The sequence below is a fragment of the Drosophila guanche genome, unplaced genomic scaffold, assembly GCF_900245975.1.
Source record: "Drosophila guanche unplaced genomic scaffold, DGUA_6, whole genome shotgun sequence".
Taxonomy (NCBI): domain Eukaryota; kingdom Metazoa; phylum Arthropoda; class Insecta; order Diptera; family Drosophilidae; genus Drosophila; species Drosophila guanche.
Window position 1 is genome coordinate 1,461,652 of NW_022995744.1, and position 20,061 is coordinate 1,481,712.

Sequence of the window (20,061 nt, forward strand, 5' to 3'; positions counted from 1 at the left end):
ATCTCAGCTTTTCAGTTTCCCAATGGTATTTATCGTTACCTTTCGCATAATCCCATTCAGTTCAACTTTAAAGCAGGACTTTAATGTGTCCCAACTGTCGCAGCTCATTAAGCATCCAACGAATTTTGGTATGCGGACCTGAAACAGTCCTCGCCCGTACTGCACCTGGGCTGGGCCTGGGACTGGGTACGGACTGTGTGGGTATGGGTATGGCTTACGCTTATTCTCTCATAAATTAGCAACAATTTCATTTCGCTATTGGAATTGACGGCCAGTGTCCAACTCCCCCCTTGGACCCACCTCAAATGGCAGTGGCAGCAACTGGGTCCATAAATCAAAAGCAGCGCATGGTGTTTAATACACTTGACGTCAGATTTCCGCGACAATTTGCGCATGAATTAAACATAAAAGCAAGTGGGGTATACACGAGTGGAATGCCCTAGCCCTCCCCCAGCCCAACCCCCCTCAGGGAGGTACCCCGTCCCCTTTGGGGAGGGAATGGAGTCCTCCATGGTTGGCCTCGCGAGCGGGAAAATAAAATCAAAGTAGGTAACACGCGCAAATAAAACACTTGACACATTAAAACAGCAACAACAGCAACAACCCACACACATGGGGAGGTTAGCAGGATGGCAGGATGACAGGCGTAGGATAACGTGGGTGGTCGAGGGGTGTGGAAACGCTATGAGCAATGCGGCAACAAATTTCCATTTTGTCGGTGAATGGGGACATGAGGACGAGACGGTGCGATGGCAACGCCATGCAAATATGAGACACGAGCCGGAGGAGGGCAGAAGGGACTACGCCCGAAATGAGCAGGATATGAGCCTGAATACATCTGGGATACACACATACATATACATATGTATGCGCACACAAACACACACAAGCGAGTATGCCCTATATGTGAGTGCAGAATGCGTGCCCGAGTATCATACATACAAATTTAACGAGTCGCATTTATGATGCCACAGACAAGTATAATTTCAATTAACGACACCCACGGGTGTGTTTGTACGGCAACAGCTCCTGGAACAGGAGTAGAAGTACAGGAGAAATGATGGGTATGCGGTAAATCACATCTTAATTAGCCCAGCCAAAGCTCCGATTTGTGTTAAGCTTGAGATACAGTTTGACTTGACTCGAATTGAATTGCACGTTAAGACCTGATTCAAAATATTTATCTTAAAATGTGACTTTCGATTCAATGTAGTTTTGTTTTGACATTATTAAAATGATTATTGTCTGTGAAATCTCTTAAATCACCAGCTTAAGACTATCAATCTTCTTCAGTTCTAAACCTAAAGAGTAGAAAGTGATGATCTGATGATCATGGTAAGCCAATCACTCTTTAGATATCCTTTGTATACTTATACGGTAACTTCTGGTAATCAGCTCTCATGATCTCTTCAAAATTCACCAAAAACTGCAGTGACTGCTCAACACTGCTTATAGTTTAGCCCGGTTAGTGTGTGCAACAGGATTGACACAGGATAGGCAGTTAGAAAAAATTAAGAAGAAGTCGCAGCAAGTGAGCGACAATAATGCGAGGAAGCGGTGACCTGGCGTTGAGTCACTTGATGGGGAAATGTGCGAGATGGGGCAGAATATGGTAAGAGTACTCGTAAAAGCGTGTTAGTGGGTTCATGTGGATGCAAAAGTATGCGTGAATTACCTGTGGAAAAGGGAAACATAGAGAGGGGGAATACGGCTGTGTGGGTATGCATTATTACGCTTCTAATTAACTAAAGGCACACACACGTATGTATATACATACATACATACATAGGTGAGAGCACTTGCCTTGGCCGCACTTCTTTGGCCAACACTTTCTTTTACAGCCTTCGTTTCAGCCATCTCATCAGCATACAAGTTTTTAATGAGCCATTTGCTTGTTGTTGTCTCTTTTTGGCCAACAGCGGAAGTGGGAGTGGTTGTGGGCGCAGAGTGAGGGGTAACTCAAATGTGAGACGAATTTGTTATGACAAGCTCAGTTGACACATTTTAATTAAATTTAATTAATGCATTCAGGAGCATCCTCCAGCACCACCAACGACGAGGAGAACATTATGACAGGACAGAATGAATGAAAACGAGTAGGAACGTTTGTGACCCGCTTTGTACGCGTCACAACTTATGTACCCGGTACTCAGTCAGTATACTTTACCTTAGTGTTTTTTTTCGAAATTTACATTTCACATTTTTTCTACATCTTTCATCTACATCACTGCGACCGCCAACCCTCCCCCAGTGACGCGCACTGCATGAGGCAGAGTGTGCGAGTGAGAAAGAATGACAAACATAGGAAAGCTTTAGCAGAGCTTTTGCACGGGGGGGTATCTAGCCACTGGAAATGAATATCTTCATGCTGGCTATAATTATGATCCAATCTAATCCCAACTTGGTGATCTAACAGATATTGTCATTCCCAAGAGAATTGTCTTATCTTCAAAAATGTGGATACAGCACAGTGGATACTCCCTTTTGTATGGTCGGAAGGGGGCGGGACAAAATTGGAAATAACACTTGTAACATCTGGATGCAAAAATCGGTGGCTCTTGCTTTTACAGTCTTTTACAGCTTTTTACAGGCTTTTACAGAGAGGGCTATATCGACTACGCTATATATTTTATGGGGTCGGAAACGTCATTCTGTGCGTTACGCACATTGCTCCGACCACAAATACGGTATAACATATTTACTCTCCAATTACCGGGTATAATAAAACTGTGAGTGGCAGTGCGTGGGTAAGAAGGTGTGGGAATAACAGTACAATATAATACAAAGTAAGAACAGGGTATTTCGTTTTATGATGTGTCACATTTGTCGCCTCAAAAGAGATGTGCAATTTAAATGAAACATGTGTAGGCATGTCGGCCTTGACATGGAGTGGACGGAGAACGGAGAATCCAGTGAAAAGGATTTGGAGTGAGATTTGTGAGAAATGTGTATTATAGAATAATTATCACAATGGATTTGAAATCCTGTGCACATCCAAGTAGTATACTTAATATATAGTATAAATAGTAACATACATATATACATAGCTAATATAGCGCAAGGGAAATGGAAAAGGGAAGGAATGAACATGAAATGAAGTAAAATGAGACGCTTCTTACGCGTCACAACCTTTAATACCCGGCACTCAGTACTACATCGGTATATTTGCAGTTTTTTGTCAAATTTTACATTTTTTCTTCATCTGTCATCTACATCTACAACACTTCTCACGCCAACAAACTCTTTTAGCTCGCCACCCTCCCCTAGAGCCAAACACTGCAGAGTCATGGCAGAGGCAGAGGCCGCAAACTGCAGAAGCAGAGTGTGAATGAGAGAATGTAAAAAAAACAACAAAAGCTGCGGGACAGGGTATAATAATGGTCCAATCGGATTCTAATTTGGTGATCTGATCGATATGGTCCTTCCCTACGGAATGGCGGTTTGAGGTTTCCTCCCTTTTGCGGTGGCGGAAGGGGGCGGGGCTAATACTATTTTGAAATACACTTGAAACAGTGTCAGCATACAGAAGTCTGAATGTAAAATTTGGTGGCTCTAGCTTTTATAGTCTCTGAAATCCAGGCGCTCAACCAGACGGACGGACAGACGGACAGACATAGACTCCAAAATATATATACTTATACTTCTGCGCGTACATACAACCGTTATTCGCACAAATACAATATACCCCATTTACTAAACGAGTACCGGGTATAATAATAAATGAAAATAAAATCGTGATGAATTCGAATCGAAAATCTAAATGGAACGAATCGAAACAGACTGAAACTAAATTAAAATGGATTTAATCCCAGAAAAATCACATTTTCTTTTCTTTGAAATATCAACAATAAAACAATTTTGCATGCAAATGAAGCTTCTCCGATTTAACTCATTTTCCCAGGGCTTCCACTAAGCGAACCTGTTAGATGTAATAAAAGAGAGCAGTCCAACACTTCCGAAGGCGAAGCAACCTTCCGCCTCTGTCAATTCTGTGTGTGGCTGTCATCACAGGGTTGCCCATTGCGAAAACAGAGGGAAGTCCCGAAAGTCAATCAATTGAAAAATTATAGATGCAAATTGACAAAGTCAGGCAGGCAGCAGACAGCTGACAGCACATTGATTATCTAGAGATGGAGGCGGAGGTGCCGTAGTGCCACAGTGCCACAGAACAAACAAAGGCCCACCACACACAGAAATATACACAGAACGAACGCACACGCCACCAATGGAGGCAAGACGGATGGACAGTATATAACAATTAGAAGTTTCCTGCTCGGCTCTGAAATCAGATATAGACAGGACCTGGGGAGACACAGGTAAGCTGAAGCCAAGTGGACAAACGACAGTGGCAAAGGCAACTTGTCAGCTCGAATGACGTTTTAATAAGTCACATAATTCATGCGACGACGATGTGGATAGGTGGATGGGTGGTAGTAGATGGGACTGGTGCGGGGGCTGGAGGATGAGTGGCAGGAGACTGCTGGATGATGGAGGCTCTCTGCAAAACCGAGGATGGCGAATGTGAATGTGGCCGCGTGCCCCAAAACGACAGATTACATGTTAAGCAGGGAGATTTCCAGGCAACCGCTACCCTACTGTGGGTCAAGTGGCTGTAAACGGTTTAAGAGAAAGCCATAGCTGTAAGTGATCATTATACAGAGTAAACAACTCAACAGCAATTCCGGTACTGGGACTGGGATTTTTTTAAGAAAATAATTCGTATCTAAATATTAGTTAATAGTAATTGAGAAATCATTCTGGAAATTCATTTACCAAAACTTTCTACAACCAAAACTTCCATGAGGTAAAGTTTCAAACTATTGCTGAATCAAGGAAAAGATTTCAGAATGCATACCTTAATCGACAAAATCGTTTTAGCTTCAATTTCGGAATAATTGAAGCACGGTGCACGTTGCGTCTACCGGGTCCCGGGTAGCATCCATGGCCTGAGGGGCAACTGCGCTTTTGGGACGCCTTGACACATGCTCCCTCCTTGCTGAAACCCCTCCTTTCTTCCATCTCCGCTTGTCAGCTGCTCATTTGTCAATGTAATTGATTTTATGCCTGAGCTTTTGACCAAGCTTGTCGTGCCGTTAAGTTCGCTTGAGTAGGGACTACGCGGAGTGGGGGGATACGCTGGCATGTGGGATGGAGCAATAGGTGTAAACGTAGATAGAGCCGGCAGCGGGCCAGCCGCAGACTGGATTGGTTTTGGTGTGGCTGGTGTACATACAAAGTTGGGGCTACCTGCCTATCCGGTGGGGACTCCGGTTACCCTCTTGCCTGATATATTATTCGATTACATTTAGACGTAAATCAAGTGTAAGAGCATGATGTAGCCATCACTCGGCGCGGTACTGCGTTCGGGGTACAGTGCTGGAGCGGCGGGGAAGTAACTGCGTTGACTTCGTATGACAACAATTCAAATCGAATGTCAGTGTGCCTGTCTGACCGATGGCCTCAAGGGAGGCTGCGAAGAGACAGGACCTGCGACGGAATCAATAATGTACGAACGAGGGTCAAGCGGATGCGGCATAAGGATAGACAATGGCTTTAAGAACTCAAACTATTGACAAGGATATGGCCATCGAAATCATGGAGAAATCATCATCTTTATTTCGGAGAAACAAAGTTCAATTGATTATAAATGATTGGGCAAGTATTTAATGAAATTGATTAAATAATTGCAAGTTTAATAGGAGCGGAATGAACGGAACTGAAAGCTAATAACTGGGCAACCTAGTACGCTCAAAATATGAAGGAATATGAAATATATGAAAAAAGAACCCTGAAAATCTCTTTCCTTTCCCAGCTTTTCTAATTGAATTTTAACACATATCGTGAGCAAGTGATTGAGTGTTCGAGTGGAGCGAGTGGAAAAATAAAGCTAGCCACCCAATAGGCTGGAAAAGTCGGGGCACAACTTAATTTTCAATCAAAGCATAAAAAAAAGGAACAAAGCAGAACAAAAGGCAAGCCAAACCGGGAATCGGGAAGCGGGTTGGCTGGTTGAGGAACCGGTAGCCCCGAGTGGCATGGAACGTCTACTGCAATTGCGGCGAATGTTTTATGGGTGAGCGCATTGTATCTTATAGATACACGTTTTTTTTTTTTTTGTATGCTGCTCACTTGGCTCTGCCACCCGAGGCGCACACACGCACTCGCTTTTTGTGGTGGCAAAAAAATCCTTGGCGCTCATAAATTTTTATAGCTTGTAATTATTTGGAATGTCGAACTAGACGCTCGGTACTGCATCTCTGACTGAGACTGGGGGATCCACAGGCCCAACCACTCCACTCCACGCCGCTTTGCTCATGCGCGGCAGGCGGTCCGAGTCGAAGTGCCAGGTTGCAGCCTTTTGGCTGATGGGTTACGGGTGATGGGCTTCCTGCTTTCTTTCGTTTTCGACTGAGCTGTAGCCGAATGCCAGATTTATACTTTGGCTTAATTAATGGCAATGCTCCGACGACTGTGATTGGCTTCGATGGCTTTTATGGATTGTACGCGTATCTGCTGGATGCATTGGCACAGCCAGAGTCTGTAATTATCCACAGTCCAATGCCGAGAATCGTGTTTATAGTTCTCTCGAGCTGTTCCCCTCTTTTCCTCTCTTTCTCCGAGGTGCTAATAAAGTTGTCAGCTAATGAAATTGGCAACGGCAAAACTCCCAATCACGATTGTTAGCAGATAAACGATTGATAAGACAGCTCGGCCCCTGTCATTTTTTTCACTCTGACCAAACGCTAACAGCTGGCCACAGAAACTGCTAACTGTTTGAAAATGAAAGAATTGGACGCGGAGTTAAATAACGAAATAGTTGTTTGTCTCTCCTTCATGGATAATTTTCATAGACGAACGGGGCTCGGGCTTCTTGGGGCTGAAAAGAACCAAACACTTAAGGAAATCCTTTATGCAAATTAACTCGTTGCCTCTCAATGGACCAATCTCCATCCCGTACTACGTTGTGGAAACTTTCTCCATTTCATTTGGAAACTGATTTCAGCATGCTTTCTGAAATATAACTTCTTTAATGGCTTTCCAACTTGCGGTGGAACATAATCCATTTCCATTGGAAGTTTTCTACACTTTAATGATTTCTTTCAATTTTTGTTTCTTATGTAACCCTTACTAAAATATTATCTTTGACAAAATGTTGCATACTTTTTAGTTGTAATTACTATCTTCTGAACTAATTCTTCTATCCAGAATTGGTATCTGCAACGAATCTGCAACCTGTGTGGATAAACCAAATCATTATGCAGAACACTGCTCTCCGGCGCATTATCTGCACCTCTGCCATTCCATTGCCCAGGTCTCTATGAATTCTCTTTCTCTCTCTCTCTCTCTCTCTTCTCTCAGTCCCCCAAGTTTCAACGCATCACCGAGCAAACTCAATTACTTAGGGAACATACAGCTGCCCCCAATCCACCTTCCCTTTGAGTACCCTGGAGCAATTCATGGCCAAGTTTCTGCTTTTTGCCAGGAAACTTAAAATGCAAACATTTGCCCCAGCTTCCCTGCTCAGATGCTGCTCCAGCTTCCCCTACATGCCTCTTTTTGCCTTTTTGATGATTACAAATTAATCACACTTTAAACATGGCAATTACGCGGGACAGGCTGAGCAGGCCAAGGGGGGAGCTGAGAGCTGGAAGATGGTAGCTGGAAGCTGGTAGCAGAGGCGAACCAACTTGCATAGACACACGACCACGGCGAATCGTGGCTACTTCAGCTCCAGCTTCAGCTTCAGCAGCCCAGAAGCCCAGAACCAAAGCTCGGTTTCTGGCTTCTTTTATATGGAAAATTGCTTCCTTTCGCTGTTTAACTTTCGTTTTAATAAATAATCAAGTAGGCTGACTACAAGCGCAGCACCTCTCTACTCTTCTCTTCTCTCCGTTAAGCTCCACTTCAAATGCTTTGAGCTTCCATTCTGCTGTTCTGCGCTGCTGTTCGTCAAGTTCCTCATGTAATTTCCAGGCAATCTCTCATACCCATAATTGCATAATTTCAAAGTTGTTGGCAACTTAATTGCGCTGCATGTTGGACCAGGCCAAGACCCTCTCATACATACATACATACATCCACAGTTGTATACATGTACCCGCAACGCAGTGTTCTTCTGGAGCTGTCTTCGGTGTAAATAAAACCTTTTTAAACGGTTGTCAGGCGGTGTAGAACCCACGTTGGGGCCTAACTCCCAGCAACTTCAAAAGCGCGCATCATCATCAAAACATGTGTTGGACTCTGGTCCCCCCTTAATGCCCTACCCCAGCCTGACCCCGCGGTCATTTGCCATCAAAGTTAATATGCTTTATATTACATTTTTTCTGTTTTCTGTTTTCTGGCCTCGTTTCAGTTTGTCTGCCTGCGAGCCATTTTATAATCTGCATCTGCCACAGTTCCCTAGACTTCCCCCAACCCACCCACACTTCCCCGACCGTTTCCCGATTACCCTCTTGTTTGTAGAATTGATTATTGTTTTTTCTCTTGTAGTGCAAATTACTCAATTAATTTCACTTAAATTAAAAGTTAAATACAGCGTTTATTGCCTAAGGTTTGACCGATAAGCGGGAAATGTCCTCCCCGGATCTGGTTACCAAATTGGTATCCAACTGTGTGGAAATCTCGACTATCTGGCCAGAGATAAATAAGTAAAGGAACGAAAATGACATAATCGACACTGCTCTTATTAATCCTTACATTAATTTGAAGAGCACAGTTTTAGAGCCATTCTTAATCTGGATAATTCAAAAATAGGTCAACTTATTCATGGGACATTTTTGAAAATATATCTATTGAGTGTGTTCCTCCAAGTCAATAGGTCTGACATGATCAGTCGATTTCCTAAGAAACGTTGACATCTTTGCATGGATGTGACCCTCTGAAATACTTGCATCATCCAAAGCTTCCGCCTCCACAAGGCATACAGGAGTCTAACGAATGGACAGTAGTCAACGAGCATTCCCAAATTGATTTATGACCACATTGCTTGCAAATGAGCCAAGCAAATCAAAACAAGACTAGGACCAGGCAAGCCCCCAGATTCCTGTTCTACCCTCTCCTTCTCTCTCACTACTCTGCTGTGTAGCCCCTGCTGCAGCCTGGACCATTGCAAATGCCGTGGACTTGCCACAGAGCAAGCGAAATGCATTTGGCACGCAATTACGGCCCAAAGTGTTAATTGCATTTCCGCTGCTCTGCCTGGTGGCTCTGCCTGGTTACTTTGCTCTGCTGGCAGCCCAAGAAGCCCACGTCCAGGCCGAAGCAGCGGCAGCCGAAGCCATCCGAGCCATCAAAATGCGGCACGGCCTACAGCTCACGCATTTCGCATTAACCAGAGCCAGCCTACAGACACTGAGAGAATCAAGGTGGCCAAATGGAAAGCAATTTACAAAACAAAAGCTGCTCTCCAAAAATAAAACAGGACAGATTGATTTTATTTATTAAATTAAAGGTATTCCGTTTAAAGTTTAACACTAAAAACCATCCTTAGAGTGGAGAGCAATAGCAGCCGAGACCACTTTCGCATCATTTCTCTCAGTGCTGTGCAGAAGTAAATGTGACCAGTCCAAGCCAACCCAAGCCTTTGGCAGAGATAAGCAAACGGCAGCAGAGTTAACGGCGATTTTTTTGTGGCTCAGAAGGAACCGCGGAGATTCGGGATAAGGAGAGAGGAGAGAGGAGACGATGTATGGGATGGCGATGGCGCATGCGTGGCAGACACGCAGCAGGCGGCCCAACAGTGCAGCAGTAGAAGAAGCAGCAACGAACCCAAATGGAGCGAAACTAAGTCAAACATTTGTAGAACACTGAGAAGTACGCGAGACAGGGCGGGATGTGTGAGGAGGATCCCCAGGCGGGGAATTGCAAATGGAAAAGTGCAAAATTTATGGGCCCCAAAAGGCGAATAGATGTCGTAGATTCCGCATGCTTGCGAGAATAGTTAACAGTCCTGGATGGGGCAGGAGAGGCCCAAGATCTATGCCCATGTAAATACATGGATTCGGGTAAGAGAAAAGGAAAAAACAAGAGGAGGAGGAATCGATGCCCGAGAAGAAGATAGAAATCTTTCTTTCAATGTTGAAACTCACCTTGAACTCTCTTGGCAGAAACCATAGAGTGCTTTTTAATTGACCAAAAATCCCACTGCAATTCCAGCGAACATTTCAAGCGTTTATCGCTGCCAGAGCTGACAGCCGAACGGGGTCCCCGCTCCATTTGGAAATCCAACTCGACGTCTTTTCGTGTCTCTCACTCTGCGTACGGCAACATTTTCTGATAAGCCGCCACAAAAATGTTAGCCAACTTTGTTAACCGAAGTGGCACAGCTGTCTGCTCCAGCTCCAGCTACAGAATCAACTTCAGCTCATGGTCCAATCTCCATCCCATGGCCATATCTGTTTTGTGGCATTTGTATTGGCAAATCAATGATAATGACATTTATATGCGCCATCTCTTGGCGTTCTTTTGCGGGGCTCTAACCGAAATCCGTTAATAAGCCATTTTGACAAATTGGATGATTGTCGTCGTCGTTGTCGTTGTCGTTCTGTTTGGTTGTTGTTAGGTGCTAGGAGCAGATGGGACTGCAAAAGTGTGGCGAAAGTGAAGATAGAATATCAAGAAAACATCCTCACAAATAACAGGGATTGGCGTAGGAATGAGAATGGGAATGGAAGGGGGACTATACTAGCATGGCGTATGACATAATATTTAACGACTAGACACAAAGAAAATCTTTGAGATTGTTTCACATTTCCGAATGAATATTCCAAAATATAGTTTTGGGTTGACTGTCTAAATTGGTGTGTAAATGCATGGCTAAAACAAATTCTTTATTTAACTGTGAGATATTTGTCTGCATAATTGTAGATATATTCCCTTGAGCTGCGACTTTTCTACATCATATCTCGCTTATAGCACTTTATGGTATTCTGGCACTCGGAGTCGTGTACTTGATGGAAAACTAAGGAAAAACAAAAACAGCAGCTCAGACAAGGCAAAGAATTCTACTCTGGCTCACTGCAGAGAGCTTACCATTTTTGGTATTGAAGCAATTCCATTGACTCAGCTCGCATTGGCCGGGAAAGTTGACGACGCACTTGCCGTTGCTGGCGCAGATGGATAGGGCCTGACGCGGACACTGGAAGCTGCACTTGCCCAGCTCAATCTCCTCTTTATTTTCGGCAATCAACTGGGGGATGTGCACCTGGTTGGCGTGGTGATGCCACTTGTCCAGGGAGCGACCTGTTTTGCTTTTTGTTGGCAGTGGTGTTGACGAGGAGTCCTGCTGGGGCGTCGTTTTGTTTTCATTATCCTGATATTTTCCCTTATCCTGCTGTTGCGACTTCTGTTCTTCCTCATTCTGATCCTTCACCGCATCCGTGTTCTGTGCCTGCTGCTTGTGCTGGTTCTGCTGATTCTGCTGATTCTGCTGCTCCTTCTTGATCTTGATCGCCTCTTGAATGGCCAAAGGAATGTGGAGCTGGGCCTGTTTCATCACCTGGCTGACATGCTGCTGCAGCTTGTTCACCTTGTCTGCAACATCGACGGGCTGCTGGCCGGGCAGAGAGAGCACCACATACGGAACGGGGGGCATCACCACCTTGTTCTGTGCCACCGGTCGGCCCTGATGGAGGAGAGAGCCGGTGGCCTCGTGATTTATCACCCTCACCTGTGGATCATTAGCTTGCAGCGATTGTAGAGTAGGTTGCAGCGCAGGTGAAGCCGTTGGCTGGTCAGGGGCAGGGATGTGGACATCACTAGAGTGTGCAAGTGGTGGAAGGAGACCTGAAAAGGGCTCAACGACTTGCGACACGCTCCCTTTGCTCGCCGCCTCCACAGTGCCAGTCAATGTGTGGGGCTTATCAGGCTTGTTCTTGACGTTCTGGAGCACGTGATGGATGTGATTGGTTATCAGTGTTTGTATGTGCTCCGGCAGCTCCACCTGCTGAGGTTTCCCTGTCGTTGTGGTTGCCTCGGTGGCCTGCCGCACCTCTGTGGCCTGCGCCAGAGACAGGGACAGGAGAGCTGCAAAAGTCAAGTACTGTACTGGGACACTCGCTTAGAGAAGCAATGGATACGACTTACCAATCACCAACAACGTTCTCATTTTGTTTGCAAAATGCATTTTCTGGTTCAAACTGGCCTCTGCAATCCTTTGCACTGGCCTTCAAAGACGTTCTGTGCCTGAAATCCCGAAAGTACTCACTTTATAAAGTTTTTTCCGATCCCTTAACATCACCTGCCTTGTCACGATTTCGTATTAACATATGATCATATCATTTATGGATTTCATTACAATTCTGGCGGTGAACAGGTTTTCGATTGCTCTCGTTTGAACGTAACACGGCGCTGAAACTTGTCTGGAGAGTGTTTTACCTCCCAGGTGGTACATACATATATGTCGCTGATATTGCTTTGATCGCTTCCTTATAGAATACTTAAGATGTTTGGCAGTAAATTTTTATATGGATTAATGAGTGAGATATTTTAGGAAACTATTCAGGGTTTGCATTATAAAGTATGACTCCAAATGGTGACTCGGTTCTGCAAATAATAATAGATATAGCGGGGATAAGTGGGATAAAGGTGAAATTAAATGAAAATGTCTGCATACCACAACGTCAGGCAGCTCTCCAAATATTTTACGTCAATTTAAAGTACATTTTATTAATAATCCAAATATACATAAAAGTTATCTCATTGACAACTAATTGGTTCCCCTCGCAACCGACTCCAAACCGAAGGCATCATCCAAGGGCACAGCTAAATGCTCACAACCCTGCGTCGCCATGGAAACCCAACGGGATTTTCAACCGAAACAAATATTTAAGGAAAAAATACACCCCCAATAAGGCACCAAATCAAATTGAAACGATGACAAAAAATATGCAAATTTGGCGTTTCAGGGTCTTATTTTAGCAGGACGGGAGAAGATTTAATTACAAGCCAGAAAAGAATAAAAATGACAGGCAAAGCCGTTGATGCTGATGATGATGCAATTTTATATCTCTGGCAGGTGTTAAAATAAAGGATTATGCAGGGAGGCAGGAAAGACACGGGGCATATACAGGTCCAGGGACGGACAGACACCAGAAACCAACAGCTTTTGTCAGCTGAAATTGGATTTTGATATAAAAAGCAAGGCGGAGGATGCAGTTCCACCGTTTTACAGTTGCTGCACACACAGCAAGGTGATCCACAAAGAAAACAGTAGACAGTAAACAACAGTCAAAGCCAACAACCGTTGCAAAGCTCAAAGATGAATCGCCTGTCGCTGCTATTGCTGCGTAAGTTTCGATATCTTCGCTCCTAGTGTCTGTCACCCCAAAATTGCGTTTTCCGTACAGTTTTCATTGCCGGATGTGCCGTGGCAAAGGTATTGCCTAGTAGCACTAATCTCAGCATTGACCAGCATGGACAAAGGGTGTACAAGGACCAAGTGGATGACGACAAGTGCCACTACCACTGCACGGAAAGGGACCCCTCCGTCTGCGCCTCTAACGGACAGTGCTTGCTAAAGTTTGAGAGCCGCTGCAGCATGGCCGCCTACAACTGCCGCAATCCGCAGAAGCACTTCAGCCTTGTGGAAGATCACCGCTGCACCAAAGACTGGGAGCCCATATGCTTGGAGTCGGATCTCAGAGAGTTTGGGCTGTAAAGACGGCTTTGGTTATGAGGTTGTAGTATTAAATCAATAAAGAAATGAAACTATATACGAAACGAAGCAATCTGTAGGGTTTTTATAGTTACAATGGTTTGATAAATAAGGTACTCACAGAGAGAAAAAGCTGCAACAAATGGACAGTTAAATAAGTTACATTTTATATAGTTGTTTATCTGTCCATTGTTATAATCTCTCTTTAAATATTGTCCATAAGAAACTGCTAAATTGTATGCCTCGCTTTATTCCATTCAAGTCAAATCGCTTTACTGGAGACAGCTTATTTGATCAATTAAGCCACAACGTAGAAACTTTCGCAATTAGGAAATCAAATGTGTTGATAAGCTATTTAAAACGCAGAGTATCTGCTATAATATGCGGTGATGATCTAATTTACTTATACCACAAAAAGTACGTAATTTGCAATCGGTTGCAATATCATATAAGCCTCCATAATTAACAATTACAGTGAACTTTTATCAATTACAACAATAAATTAAAAAGGTTTTTTTGTTTTATTGATATCGCAATGAATTCCTAAACGTTATAAAGATAGTGAACTTAATTGTTGGACGAAATGTGAAGACAATAGATTTGAATTTAAATTTTACAATTTTTGTATTTTATGTTTTACGGATAAACGTCTGAATTAAAGGTGTATAAAATAAGTAAGAGTTTTCTTTACAGCTCTAAGTCCTGCTCCTTGCATCGTCTGGCACACAATTCCATCCTGCAAACATCTTCACTGACGGCGCGGAAGGACTGATCCCGATGCTTGCAATTGAACGTGTCCATTACACACTGATTGGCAAACTCGTGGACACATTCTCCGTTGTGGGCGCAGATGGGCGTGTATTCGTGCTTGGTGCAGAGCTCGTCGCAGTTCTCTGCCGGCGGAGTGGCAACCATTTTCAAGGGTGAGACGGTGGACACCCCAGCCATCAGAAGGTGATGGCAATTCTTGGACGGCACACGCTTTGACATTACTGTCGTCATGGTTGGGCTGGTGGTGGTGCGGTGGGTTGGCATTATAGCCACCGGTTGGATCACAGAGGCATCGGGAATCAATATGCCATGGTTGGGTATGCCAGGGTTCGGTATTCCTTCATTAGGAATGCCAGGATTCGGTATTCCTTCATTAGGAATGCCAGGATTCGGAATTCCATCATTAGGAATGCCACGATTCGGTATTCCTTCATTGGGAATGCCAGGATTAGGTATTCCTTTATTAGGAATGCCTGGGTTCGGTATTCCTTCATTAGGAATTCCAGGATTCGGAATTCCATCATTTGGAATTCCAGGATTCGGTATTCCATCATTGGGAATGCCAGGATTAGGTATTCCCTTATTAGGAATTCCAGTGCTCGGTATTCCTTCGTTTCGTATTCCCGTATAAGATCGATCTACAATTGATCTCGTACTCCGAACTTTGCTAAGGGTAGGAGGCACCACTACCTCATTTACCACCTGGATCTTTCCCGGTTTGATCTCCTCTACGCGGGCCACCTCAACACTCTCGAGTTTACCCAGAATGACGGGCTTTCCATTAGATAGCAACGGCACTTGGATGGTAACCCGACCGATCTCTGCATTTGGCACAACCTGCGCTGTGGCGTGGATGGCGCACAGCAGCACTAAAAAGAAAAAAGATTAGAAAATGAAGGACCAAATCGTATGCTTATACTCCATATCCAACCTGCGGCCGAAGAGAAAATCAGCTTGAACATCATTACCCGTCACCTTCAGTACCTTCTCTGTCCTTTAGGGGAATCGTGTCGCAGCTTATATAGCCCCCAGCTGATACGCAATCACTCCTTCAGAACCTGTTCCCCAGTTCAGGTTTCCTTAATAAATTTAGCATTTATGGTTATTGCATTTGAACGGCTTTTCCAAATTAGCATCGACTTGCTTTCAGGGCAACGCGTAATGTTTGTTGTCTTTTTATAAAATATTAATCTTTATTTCGATTAAGTTCTTCGACTTGCATCTGGTAAATTACATTTTAAAAAACCCTTGGTATTCAGTTTAGTATCATTAATCAATTTACTGTTTGTTTTTTTAAGAGCTATCTAAGGCTTTAAACACTCGACACAAATTCACTTAAGGCAATTTAATTTTGATTTACGTATTACACCAGAATTGCTTCAGTTGTATTGATTTATTAGTTCCTATAGGGTTGACCGCTTGAGTTCACTATATTAGGGATCGTATTTATTGAAAGCTTATATGCTCACAATTGATCCCTACATTTTTGCACTTTGCGTCCACTTCATTGGGGTCATAAACAATATGCAGAGTAAGTGGTACGTACGGTATTTATTTACGAGTAGTATGTATGGAGAGCCCCCGGTATGGGGATCTATAAGTTGTAACTGTGCTATACATTGACATGTGGTTCAGAGCTGTGATTTATATCTTTCTAATGATATTTCCTTCTTCTCAAACTAAAACTCCGTCTCATATCCTGGGATTGTCCATACCATAAACGCAAATTTTTTGATAGATTTCTGCAACTACTTAAGGGATAGCCAGCTTGATGGGAATGATAAACACTAATAATAGAAAATTAGAGAAAAAAGAGAAGGGGCGTGTGAGACTCTTCTTACGCGTCACAACTTTTATACCCGGTACTCAGTTGTACATCTGTACCTTAGGGGTTTTTTTTTCAAATTAAAATTTTCATTTTTTTTACATCTGTCATCAACATCACTTCTCAGGCCAACACGCCCTTTTATTTCGTCCCCCTTCCCTAGAGCCGCACACTGGCCGAACCAGAGTGTGGAATGAGAGAATGTGAAAAAATAAAGTCTCCCTCGAAGGACGGACGGACAGACAGACATTCATTTCTATATCGACTAGGCTATTGATGCTGATCAAAAATATACATATATACTTTATGGGATCGGAAACGTTTCCTTCTCTGCTTTACATAATCCACTTTTCGTCAAAAATTCATTGTACTCATTAATATACTCTTTGAGTACTGGGTATAAAAAGAATAATATGCGTAATGAAAATAGGTAATGTGCTACCGCTTCATGACGATAATTGGAAATAATCTAGTTTCCAACGGTAACAATACGATATAGTGTCTCATCTCGCGCTACACACGGCTCTCAAAGAAACATTTTAAGCTAGTGTCCTAACATGTCATTGGATCACCAGGTGATTGGCTTCAGTTCCATTTAAAAGAAAAACGAATTTGAAGTCTTAGGAGCTAACAGTATTTATAGTTAATATCTTTAGGCCTGAACAACACATAATATACAAAATCAAAATACAAACGAACAATGAAACTTGCACAGAACTTCTGAATTATTTGAAACAACACACTAAATTTCCATTCATATGTATAAACAATTTAAGGATTTTCGCTTTCAGACATACAATTTTCGTTCCTACTACACTCCTCTAATTATGTTCCTTTCCTTCTTATTTTCCTACTCTGTGTTGCTTTTGTTTAAACCTGTACAATAAAATGTTATAAAATAAATAAGTGTGTTAAGTTAGGTATAAATAACTAAATAGATTAGAGCTTAAAATGTAAAGGTAAAATAGAGTTTTGTTTAGTTTAGTTGTTCATTTTAGTTGGTGTTAGGTAGTTGCGACACTGCCGCCAGTGTCTTCTGGTTCTGGTGATGCTTCTGTTTTTGTTTCTCGTTCAGCTTCACTTGCGCTCCATGGGCTTGACTTCCAGCAGCTGGGGGTAGTTCTCCACAATGTTGAGTAGGATGGTATCAATATAGTGCTTGAGCCGGACATTCTCGTCTTCCTTTTCCTGGAAGGCCTGTTGCAGCTGTAAAATAAAATGTTCGATTAGTTCCGGCGTTAAATAAAAGTGTTGGGAACATAAAAATAGAGTTGAGCTTAGAAATGTAAAACATGAAGTTAAAGACCACACCAAAATGTTCTTGAGAAATGATTATAGACCAATGATTAGATTAAGATTTAGATTAAGTCAAAAGAATGGTACAAATTCAACAACTGCAAGGCGTGCACAGTGGCTCCGAAACCGTGTTTGATTGGGTTTAATTGTGGCGTGATTCAAGCATTACCTGACTTAAGGATGCTAATGTGGCTGAATCCACAGAATCCTGTAATACAATAAATTTCAATATAAATACAGAGTACGAGTATGCAATTAGATATCAGGGGACGCAATGCGATACGAGCACTAGGAGACGCAATCGGCCGTTCGTAATCTTTTAGCGGTGACTGTTCGTGTGCTGAGGCTTGGCCGCTGATTGTGTGAGTGTGTGTGTGAGTGTGTGGGTGTGTGGAGGTGGGTATGGAGTGGATTGGATTGCGGACTGTGGATCGAGGATTGGGTGTGGACAACCCAGCAGAGACTAAAAGCTGAAGCGTGAGGGAACCTCATGAAGGGTTATTGGTACACACCTGCGCTTGTGACATCTCCTCCAGCTCCTGGGCCAGACTGCCCAGGGTGCCGTTGAGTAGATGGCGGCCCTGCTCCACACCATTGTTCAGCATGGTTGCCTGGTTGGTGAGCATGGTGGCCTGCAGCTCCTCGTTCTGCTCTTCGAGTGCTACGGAGAGAAAGGTTGTTAGTTGATTTCTGCGGTACAATACCATTTTGAACACTCACATCTATTCTTCTGGCGCATCTCCTCGAGCTCTTGGTGTAGCTCCTCCAGTCTTATGCTCTCCGGCGATGTGGTGGGCATGGCCCTCGCCCCATTTTCCTCCCGCGCACGCTGCAGCTCTCGGCTCAGCTCCAGCATCAGCTCCTCCGTAGACTTCTTCTCTATCTCCTGCTTGCGCAGAGTCTGTTGCTGCTCCTCGTACTCCTGCTGCAGGGCGGCGATCTGATCGCGTGCCAGCTCCAGCTGCTCCTCAGTGCGATGCAAATCGTTGGCCTGCTTATCGCACTGCACACGCAGCCGTTGCGCCTCGTCGCGCAGGGCATTGGCCTCGATCTCGGTGGCTCTGATCCTCATCTGGCAGTTCTCATTCTGCAGTGAGGCTTCGCGTTCCACGCGGGCCAGGATCTCGCGGTGACGTTTCTGCTCCTCGGCCAGACGTTCCTCGGAGCGCAGTTCCGACTGAACAAATGCCGAATGGCAAAAAGTACTTGAGCACAGTGCTTTCAAAAGCATGCAATATGTTTTACTCACCTCCCTGAACTGCTCTTCCAGCATGTGATATCGAGCCTGGAGCACTGCATATTCGGTCTTGGTGCGCGTTGTTCGATCCTCGGCTATATTTTGTGTATCCGACAGATCATCGACCTTGCGCTGCAGCAGCTCCAGCTGGTGGTAGATAGAGAGAAAAAAGAGAGATGAGTTATGAGTGCAAAGTACTTTCTGTGGTTCGTGTCCCCACTAACACAATCGTTTCGCATGTGCCGCAAATCAAGAAGCAAATCGTTCACCAACTGCACATCAGCCATGGGATATTTCAGATACATTTGCCTATGTAAGTCTACTCGTAAATTTTTGTGTGTTTCGTCTTTACATTATTGCTCAAGAGTGTTCACTCCTCACTCCACTCTACTTTATGGAAAGATTTTAAATATTTTCTCGCGCCGTCTTTGCTCGGTTGATGGCCAAGGCAGACTGCGAATGTGGCCGCCCGCTCGTTTATTTTCTTACAAAATACCAAGCCAGCGACAACGACAATGTTAATTACACTAGTGAACAGCGGAACCGACGCTACTGATTATGAAATGCACTTCTCAATGGTTCCAGGCAGAACGAAACTACATTAGGTACTTGCCTACACACTTTTGTTGGCTAGTGCTACTCGCATGCCTTGCCCATATGGATCTCACATTTATCTCATAAATATTGCGCATACGCCTCATAGGCATACACTTGAGCAGAAGGCGGCAAAAAAGCAACCAAACATTTTCCTCTCGTTGGCGTTTTGCGTTTGGCTCTTGCCATACAAGCTAGAGTCGCGGACATGTGTAAAAATCAGTTTGAATTTGCATTTTGTGGGACTACTCATGATTTACCCACACTGTGAAATGTTGCTGGGCTGGGATAAGAAATGTATAAAATGAATTCAGGCCACACTCGCACAGGATGTAGTGAATGTTTGATAAGGGCTTAGTAAAACAGGGTGCCTGACTGCAGCAGCTCTGTCAAACTATAAATATTAGGGCAGCCGACAGAAACACCCATAGAAACACGTCCCCTGATTTTCTAATGCTCTGAAAAATGTCAATTGTGAAGTTCAATTAGAGAACGACATTTTGTGTCTGTCAGTCGGGGTCGCATTGCAGTGGCTGCCAAACCGTCTGGCCTAAGGTTCAATTAGGCTTAATTAAATGCAATTTGCGGGCCACAGCTCGCAGTCCAGTCTACAATTTTTGCTGGATTTACAGAATACACAGTGACCATGTATGTACATAGCATAAAGTGAGCAGGGGAGGCGGA

General features: G+C 43.8%; 4 protein-coding genes across 12 annotated transcripts in view; 1 reads left to right on the forward strand and 3 right to left on the reverse strand.

Moving 5' to 3' along the window:
* Positions 1–10,796: 10,796 nt before the first annotated feature.
* Positions 10,797–12,184, reverse strand: LOC117579225 (serine/threonine-protein kinase pakD). Its single transcript, XM_034264999.1, has 3 exons — positions 12,085–12,184; positions 11,032–12,024; positions 10,797–10,960 (listed from the first exon to the last, which is right to left on the reverse strand). Exons 1-3 carry the CDS (start codon positions 12,122–12,124, stop codon positions 10,893–10,895), a joined length of 1,101 nt encoding a protein of 366 aa, XP_034120890.1. The 5' UTR covers positions 12,125–12,184; the 3' UTR covers positions 10,797–10,892.
* A 957-nt stretch (positions 12,185–13,141) lies between these two features.
* Positions 13,142–13,723, forward strand: LOC117579469. The gene is made up of 2 exons (XM_034265358.1): positions 13,142–13,286; positions 13,347–13,723. Exons 1-2 carry the CDS (start codon positions 13,259–13,261, stop codon positions 13,655–13,657), a joined length of 339 nt encoding a protein of 112 aa, XP_034121249.1. The 5' UTR covers positions 13,142–13,258; the 3' UTR covers positions 13,658–13,723.
* A 530-nt stretch (positions 13,724–14,253) lies between these two features.
* Positions 14,254–15,451, reverse strand: LOC117579845. The gene is made up of 2 exons (XM_034265943.1): positions 15,357–15,451; positions 14,254–15,294 (listed from the first exon to the last, which is right to left on the reverse strand). Exons 1-2 carry the CDS (start codon positions 15,388–15,390, stop codon positions 14,342–14,344), a joined length of 987 nt encoding a protein of 328 aa, XP_034121834.1. The 5' UTR covers positions 15,391–15,451; the 3' UTR covers positions 14,254–14,341.
* A 1,768-nt stretch (positions 15,452–17,219) lies between these two features.
* The window catches only part of LOC117579036 (rab11 family-interacting protein 4B), a 43,683-nt gene continuing 40,841 nt past the window's right edge, over positions 17,220–20,061 (reverse strand). For 4 of the 9 annotated variants that reach the window (XM_034264722.1, XM_034264725.1, XM_034264728.1 and 1 more), the window contains 5 exons: positions 18,796–18,930; positions 18,267–18,723; positions 18,059–18,207; positions 17,716–17,754; positions 17,220–17,456 (listed from right to left, as the gene is read on the reverse strand). In XM_034264722.1, coding sequence (XP_034120613.1) covers positions 17,328–17,456; positions 17,716–17,754; positions 18,059–18,207; positions 18,267–18,723; positions 18,796–18,930 — 909 coding nt within the window. In that variant the 3' untranslated portion in view covers positions 17,220–17,327. Of the gene's footprint in view, positions 17,457–17,715; positions 17,755–18,058; positions 18,208–18,266; positions 18,724–18,795; positions 18,931–19,007; positions 19,203–20,061 lie in introns of those variants that run through there. The other 5 variants (XM_034264724.1, XM_034264727.1, XM_034264726.1 and 2 more) reach the window with 3 other exon arrangements.